The sequence below is a fragment of the Camellia sinensis genome, chromosome 2 (assembly GCF_055761805.1).
Source record: "Camellia sinensis isolate YWXY chromosome 2, ASM5576180v1, whole genome shotgun sequence".
Classification (NCBI taxonomy): domain Eukaryota; kingdom Viridiplantae; phylum Streptophyta; class Magnoliopsida; order Ericales; family Theaceae; genus Camellia; species Camellia sinensis.
In genome coordinates this window covers 155,503,151-155,511,450 of record NC_138962.1, presented here as the reverse complement: position 1 = coordinate 155,511,450, position 8,300 = coordinate 155,503,151, and the positions used below count along the sequence as shown (strand labels likewise).

The 8,300-nt window shown below is 39.9% G+C and overlaps 1 protein-coding gene and 1 long non-coding RNA gene across 2 annotated transcripts; both read left to right on the top strand.

Moving 5' to 3' along the window:
- The first annotated feature begins 1,880 nt into the window (after positions 1-1,880).
- On the top strand, positions 1,881-3,609 carry LOC114313781 (uncharacterized). Its single transcript, XM_028260193.2, has 2 exons — positions 1,881-2,419; positions 2,520-3,609. Exons 1-2 carry the CDS (start codon positions 2,321-2,323, stop codon positions 3,441-3,443), a joined length of 1,023 nt encoding a protein of 340 aa, XP_028115994.2. The 5' UTR covers positions 1,881-2,320; the 3' UTR covers positions 3,444-3,609.
- A 683-nt stretch (positions 3,610-4,292) lies between these two features.
- Positions 4,293-7,187, top strand: LOC145819717 (uncharacterized). Its single transcript, XR_014360485.1, has 3 exons — positions 4,293-4,390; positions 4,619-4,655; positions 6,914-7,187. It is a non-coding gene; the product is annotated as an uncharacterized LOC145819717 (long non-coding RNA).
- Positions 7,188-8,300: the final 1,113 nt, after the last annotated feature.

Sequence of the window (8,300 nt, the reverse complement as noted above, 5' to 3'; positions counted from 1 at the left end):
TAGGGTAGATTCACACTCTAGGGAGATCAAATCTTAGAGAGAGAGGGTCTCAGATTTAGGGTTTTAAAAGAAAAGGGAAAGAAAAAGTGATGTTTAAAAACGTTGCTGTCCGCTGATATAAAATAGGCTCACTCGAGCGAAGACTTGGTCGCTCGAGCGACCAGACACAGAAAACCCTCGCTCGAGCCAAGAAGGCCTCGCTCGAGCTAGAAACTCAGAAGCACGCTCGAGCGAAGAACAACCAGACCGCTCAAGCGAAGGAAAGCTCGCTCGAGCCAAAAATTACAGTGTTCAGGTCCAGTACCAGACGCAATCGTTCGCTCGAGCAAAGAAACCCTGGCTTGAGCGAAGGATCTAAAACACAGAGCTCGCTCGAGCGACAAACTCCTCGCTCGAGCGAAGGACCAAAATTCTGGGCAGCAACCATTTGATCCCAAACACAACCAACCTATAACAAACCTGCCCAACACATCCTGTAACCCAAATACAAAGTAGGAAAGGATGTAAACAAGATAATAATCAACTACCAACATCTACGAACACATGTCCGGATCACTGTACAACAAGAGTAAATCCGGGATCGCTATATACGCCCTTCTAATTTAACTGAAAACCACATAAACATCCATTGCAGTCTACAGTGAAGGGTACAACCCAACTTCGTTAACAGGTGTACCAAACATTCTAAAACTTATATTAGTTTTGATGGAGCCTTTTATTTCTATGTCATGACACTGCAAATCTGTGTCTGTATGTATTTATCTTTGTACATTTACACCACTTACGCACTATGCACCACTAAAATGTTGGCTATCTCACTCACTGTTTCAGTTAATAGAAGATGGGTTCATTATGAAAATTCAATTGTCATTTGTACAAGCATTATGTCTCTTACACACAATGTTGTCTTGTGCAGGCGAAAGATCAACCGAAATTGAAATGCCGATAATCTGATTCGGGCATATGGGACACTACCTTGGACCATAGAGTCCTACGTTGCCTACTTCGTGCAGGGTTCTATGGGGTGTATCGGATCGGACCTATTCGATTGGACCACCATCTCGTTACAACTCTCGTAGAGAGGTGGCGCATAGAGACGTGCATATTTCATTTTCCTGTTGGAGAGTCCACAGTTACATTACAAGATGTGGCTATTCTATTTGGCCTACCGGTTGACGGACACGCAGTCATTGGAAAAGACCTTGGAAATAAGTTAGATGATTTGATAGCGCTATGTGTGGAGTTGTTAGGAGCAGCACCTACACAAGAAGACTTCATAGGATCATCGCTTAAGTTGAAATGGATATCAGAGCATTTCCGTCACCTTCCACATGATGCATCCGATGAGATGATTCATCATTATGCTCAAGCCTATATTATGTGGCTTATTGGGGGGGGTGCTCGTCCCTGATAAGGCACAAAATACAGTGAAGATGATGTTTTTGCCACTACTTAGAGACTTTGACCGTATCCAGGAGTACAATTGGGGTGGTGCCACATTGGCATGTTTGTATAGGATGTTGTGTCAGGCAACTAAGGCTGATACAAAGGAGATAGCTGGCCCACTTGTGTTATTACAAGTGAGTTGCAATGACTTGTAGTTTTATCTCATTCTCAATTTCCATGTTTTCTAAAGTGCCTACTGTAATAAATTAATAATGGCATCATTCATTGTAGGTTTGGGCGTGGGAGAGATTGAGCAGGATCGCCCCTAGTCAGAAGTCAAACATTGTTGTTGGCGAGCGTGCCATAGGGGAGGGCGACCAGCTGTTTACCACCTGGCCCGCTAGCTTGCAGGTGGAGGGTTCCCTTCAGCCATGAGGTGATATCGACTAATGTCAGTGTCATCTTTCGAGACCAGTTCGACCGCATGATGGAGGGGGAGGTTTGTAATTTGTTCATGTGAATTTACCCATTTTTTTGTTTGTCAACCTCCGTTGTATGAATAGATCTCTAAACTATTGCATTGCTATTGCAGTTCATATGGGAGCCTTACGGGACGGAGGATGACATCATGACCAGCTTCCCATCGTATTGTACCATTGGTCGAGACATATGGATGGCACAAGTGCCACTTATATGCTTCGATATCATTGACTGGCATCTCCCCGACCGGGTGCTTAGACAATTTGGACGAGTTCAGAGTGTGCCTGATCGCTTTGACGCCCACTTGGCTATGCATTTTAGAGATAGGCATGGCAAAATGGCCATTGATTGGGCAAAGGAATACCAGACATTTATTGGTGAGTGGAACAACTGACGCAACACCATTGTCCATGCTGAGAGGAGCAATGAAGTGCTTACATCTTCGGACCCATACATGTTATGGTTTCGCCGTCATACACGTCTAGTACTTAGTAATCCGAGTGACATTGCTGCCTTCGGATACCAAGGCATCGGGGGTAGTTTAGAGGGATTGGTAAGTTCTTTATATTCTCCAAAACAACATTTGCTTAAGTTTGTGTATGTTTGTTATTTGGCATTGATGGTTATGTAACACAGCTACCATTACATTACAGGTTCGTAGAGTTGCGAGGGCATATCACATGGCAGACGCTGCCCATATTACACGCGATGGTAGAGAGGGATTGGATGCCATTGCCGAGATACGGGAGTTATTGTACGATGGTTTGCAACAGGCACACCGACGTGACCGACTAGATTTCGGCCACTTTGGCGAGGATCCTTATATGGGGGTAGATATTACAGTGACATCAATGCCGCACCCGAATATGCCATCCACTGAGCCATCGACATCAATGCCTCCACCGCATCCTACCGCACGTCATGCACATCAATCGGACTATTTCGATATGGAACACTTCGGTGAGGGGCCTTCCATGGGCTTGTCCCCTCATGGTCCATCTACAGCAATGCATACACCGCAGACTTCCCCACCTGAATGTACCAATTACACATCCCAGTTTGCCTCTGAGGTAGATCCTCTAATGTCTGAACATACTTCTACACACCATGGCCATATATTGGACCCCTCCTGGTCACCACCCCCATATAGGACAGCGGTTGGTACCCCGGTGACTCCCTTAGCACCACTGTCTACTACATGTCTGTCTACTATGATTCCCTCTGCGTCGACATTGACCGCACCTGACCCTTTCACAGTACCATCATCTCCTACCCCACTATCATCTCCTACACCACATATAACCTTCACCTACCATGTTGATCCACTCATTACCCATGACTTCCACATTGACGGGGAGGGGGAGGGCCCGGTCCATGCACCTACCAGAGGGATAGGTAGGGGTAGAGGTTGTGGCGACCGTCGTGGTGTAAGTAGAGGCCGAGGGCGAGGGCGACGCCAAGCAATAGACCATGACAATAATGTAGCGGATGATGGCGTTTCACAGCTTAGTGCCGTATGTGAAGGTTTGCCGGAGGTGGTATCAAATGATGGTACTGCAGCCATTGGTGATGTGTAGCCAGCTTCTACAGAAGCGGGCGAGGGAGTCGTACGTGCAGCAGCACAAGATATACAGAGAGTATATAGTAAGAGACCTAGGAGACAAACCCATGGAAGGGGTTATGGAACAGGGGGAAAATTAGGACATTAGGAACAACCAACATTGGTAAGTATATTCAAACACTATCTTCAGGTGGTGTTTTCACTTGGATTAGTCTACATTGTTTAAGTTGTGGCTTATTATATAGTTCTGGCTTTTGGCTTATCTTATCTTGTAATTGTGGCTTATTTTCTAAGATTCTAGATGCTGTTGCTGCTGCTATTGTTGTTATTGTTTTGAAGGATGGGGTAGCTTCTTTCTGTGTTGTTGGTTGCTGGTTGCTTGCTGTTTCTTGATTCTGGTTGCTGCCGGCTATGTGTTGCTGCTGCTGGCTTGATGCTGTTGTGGATGCGTCGTGGTGGTGTTCATACAGTTGGAACATTTACTTTGTTATTATGTTTGAAATAGTTATTGTGATACTATATGTATTTCCTGGACCTAATTTTGGCCTTCCATGTGGGATGTACATGGTTTATTCTGTTAATAGGTCTTGTTTATATTTGGGTGTACTTAGTGTTGGGTTTGTTCTTGCTCCCCATCTGCTTCTGTGCTTACACTACAAGAAATCGCACCTTTGGCGAGCATTTTTGGCGACTAAACAAATTGTAGTCGCCGAGAGTACATTTTTTGGCGACTGAAATTCAAATTTGTCGACGTTGGTTCAAGATACCGGTAGTACTTTTGGCGACTAATATTTTCGTCGCTGTTCAGTAATTTGACTATTGCTGGTCTTTTGCTATTAATACCATTTTCTCAATTCCAACAGATCGACTTGCAACTCTTTTGGCTAAAGAGAGAAGCCATTCACTGACTTACATTGGATGCATAAAGAAAGGACCTGTGATAACTGACTCTAAACTGAAGTGGTAGATAGGAAAACTTTTACCCCTCCCTCTCCTTTAAATATATATTTTTGTGTTTTTTTGTTTATGCAATAATGTATATATTTGATGAAGTGTGTATAACTATTCGCAACCTAGTTTTTGAGTTTTTTTTTTGTATTGCAAATATTTCCAGGTATGAGAAATCAGGACGTCTGATTGGTAGTGAATACGTCTTGCATGCTTATCGTCCTATCTATGTTCTTTCTGTAGAGGTGGTAGCATCACTGGCAATTGCTAGAAATAACAGGTCTGTCCATAACAATATGTAGTTTATTTTGCATGATCTCTTTATTGTGGTTTCTGTATACATATATATATATATATATATATATATATTATGTTTGTTTGGTTTTGTTCTAGTTAGTCATGTTACCACATTGACATTCATTTGGTGAAGTAGGTTGGTTTCTTGGATTTTAGGATGTCTAATTGAATGCTAGATGACATTCTATGGAAGAGTTGACATTCTAAGCTTTGAGCAAGGTTTTGTGCTCTTTATACATGGATTCAAGGTTGAGGCTTACAATTCATTATGGTCATGAGCATGTCTCAAATTCTCCATGAGAGCAAAATATCTTACCTCTTTAAGTCAAAGGCACAAAATCTATAAGCATATATATTTTGGAGAAAGAGATAACCCGTCCTAATGTGGCCATTCTGACTTTTTTTACCACATATCTAGTGAGGGACTGAGGGTTTAAAACAGAAGGACAGATTGCATAGCATTTGAATTACATGTGCAATAGAAGATGTGGAAAATTATAGTCTTGTTTACTAGAGTCCATTTAAGTACTTTGTAAACCCACTAGTAGGACATTTGTAGCCCTTTCTTCTTTTTATTTTTTGTTTTTTGCTACAGGAAAGCTTGGCCTTCCCAATTATGTGCACTTTTTTATCCTTCCAACTTTTATGGTTTTATATTATTTTTTTAAAGTTGGACAACTTTTTTATTTGCAGCAAATAAAATTTAGTACAGTATATAGTTCCTCAATGCTTACCGTGTTGTTACCTTTCATGATTATAATTTAATCAGTTTAAATTCATAAATGATGAAACCTTTTTATTAAATCTAATAGGGAGCTTTTGAATTGGGCAAAGCTTTTTGGTCTCATTCATTCACTAAAATGTAAATTATAGTGCTTGCTTAGTTATTTATTGAACTGGGCTAAACTTTACATAAATTATAGTGCTTGCTTAGTTATTTCCGGTCATAGATGATTGAATAGGAATAGAGCTTAACACTTGGTATGATTTTAGCCCCCGTCTGCTCTGATTCTGTTCATATGCATTAACTTTGCCGAAAATGCCTTCAACTTAACCAAAAAAGGGCGTTAAGGGGGCGAAAATACGAAACAGCCCCCGAACTACCGTATGGAAGTCACGGTCACCTTCCCCATCATAAATAGGAGCTGTGACAACAGACGGAATTTAATTAGCCCATGTAGATTGGGAGTTAGAGCCGAAAACGCTTTAAACTTAATCGAAAAAGAGCGTTAAGGGGGCGAAAATACGAAACAGCCCCCGAACTACCGTATGGATGTCACGGTCACCTTTCCCATCATAAATAGGAGTTGCGACAATAGACAGAATTTAATTAGCACGTGTAGGTTGGGAGTTAGAGCCGAAAACGCCTTAAACTTAACTGAAAAAGGGCGTTAAGGGGGGAAAAACTGCGAAACGGCCTCTGAACCACCGTTCAAATGTCACGGCCAGCTTTCCCGTGACAAATAGGACCTATGACAACAGACGGAATGTAATTAGCACGTGTATGTTGGAAGTTAGAGCCAAAAACGCCTTAAACTTAACCGAAAAACGGCGTTAAGAAAGCGAAAATACGAAACAGCCCCCGAACTACCGTATAGATGTCACAGCCGGCTTCCCCATCATAAATAGGAGCTGTGACAATAGAAGAATTTTAATTAGCACGTGTAGGTTGGGAGTTAGAGCCGAAAACACCTTAAACTTAACCGAAAAAATGGCATTAAGGGGGCGAAACTGCGAAACTACCCCCGAACCACGTTACAGATGTCACAGCTACATTGCCTGTGACAAATAGGACCTGTGACAACAGACGAAATGTAATTAGCACGAGTAGGTTCGGAGTTAGAGCTGAAAATGCATTAAACTTAATTGAAAAATGGCGTTAATGGTGCGAAAAAGCAAAAAGAGCATTAAGGGTGCGAAAAAGCTAATTGATAAACTCACTTTGTTGTTGTATAATTGATATTGTGTGTCATATCCTCATAAATCGTCATTTGCCTATTTTAGTTGAAATAACAATATGTTAAGCTAAAAGGAATCATTGACCGATTTTTATTTATATAGTCTTGCTATATCAATTGGTATATTCGTTGTGTTATTCATCTAAATTCAACTGAGTTAGTTATCTAATTTTTTCCTTATCCATAAGATAAATTACTTGTTAAATAAATTGAACCATATTCTGTTTAAACAAAAATCAAGCTCTGCATTTTTCATTACTTACCTCACTGGTTTTTGTTGCAGATTGATAATGTTGGCATGGGTACAATGATGTTTTTGGGCCAGATTGATGATGTTTGCATGGGTGCAATTTACATTATATTTTTTGTTTATGGAAAACATGTACAGCTGATATGTTTTGTTATTAAGTTTTTTTTTTTTTTAGTTTGAATTGTAATTGTTGGTTCGGATAGCATATGTATTTGTTAGATTATACTATGTTTATGTATTATTATTTTCTTTGATATGTACAGTTAATAGTTAAGTTGTGTATATGGTTGAAAATTGAATGCTATAGGTTGTGGAGAAATATTTTTATTGACTGGTTGAGAATTGAATGAATGAATGGATGGATGAATAATTTTGTATATGCACAGGTTACAGGTGACCCAAAAAGTATTATTTCTTGCAGTGTTATTTGGTGTTAGAACAGGTGTGTTGTTTTTTTCTTAATGGGTTGAGCTTCCAAAAAAAACTCTGCGTTAATGTTGACTTGTATTGGGTTGTTGTTATATGCACAGGTTACAGGTGAATATAATATTTTTACTCACCAAACATACAAATAGATTTGTATACATTATTTTTTTGTTGGGGAGTGCTCTTTCCCTTGCAATTCTTTATTAGTTCATGACTTTCTTTATTGAATTACAATGAGTTAATGAATGTTCTGGATTAATGAATGGACTCTCTCAGATTTCTTTAATGCTTTGGAATTTTCATGTTTGTTCTTTGAATTTTCAATAATTAAATTAAATATTAATTAGAGATTTCCACCATAAATTTATTAGAGATTTCCACCATAAATTTATTTTAGGTTTAAAAATTAATTAAAAGACCTTCTAAATATTTAATTTGCACTTTAGGATTGACCACCAAAATATTTGAGATTGTAATAAGATTATTATTTAATTATTTACTTAATTTTTATATTTGGGTTCTCACAGAACAGGTAGCTCAGTCAAAATTTTCCCCCAATAAGGGCTCCTAAAATAGTGACATCTACGTAAAGAATTTCAATTTCCAACAGGAAAGAAGAAAGAGTCACCTTCTAATTCCTGGAAGTCCAATCAAAATGAGGACTCTAGTAAGGAATGAGGGGTTGACGGAAAACTAAACTTGGGGGCTGGACAAACATTACCCAAAAACAAGTGGTTAGTCCAGTTGGGGGACTAATAAAGTTCAAACAGACGAACTACCGCCTTCAACAACACAGAAAACAGAATAGGTAGCTCAGTCAAAATCTTCCCTTAACTGGGGCTCCTAAAAATAGTGACCTCTACGTAAAGAATTTCAATCTCCATCAGGAAAGAAGAAAGAGTCACCTTCCAATTCCTGGAAGTCCAGTCAAAATGAGGACTCTAGTAAGGAGTGGGGGGTTGATAGAAAACTAAACTTGGGGCCTGGACAAACA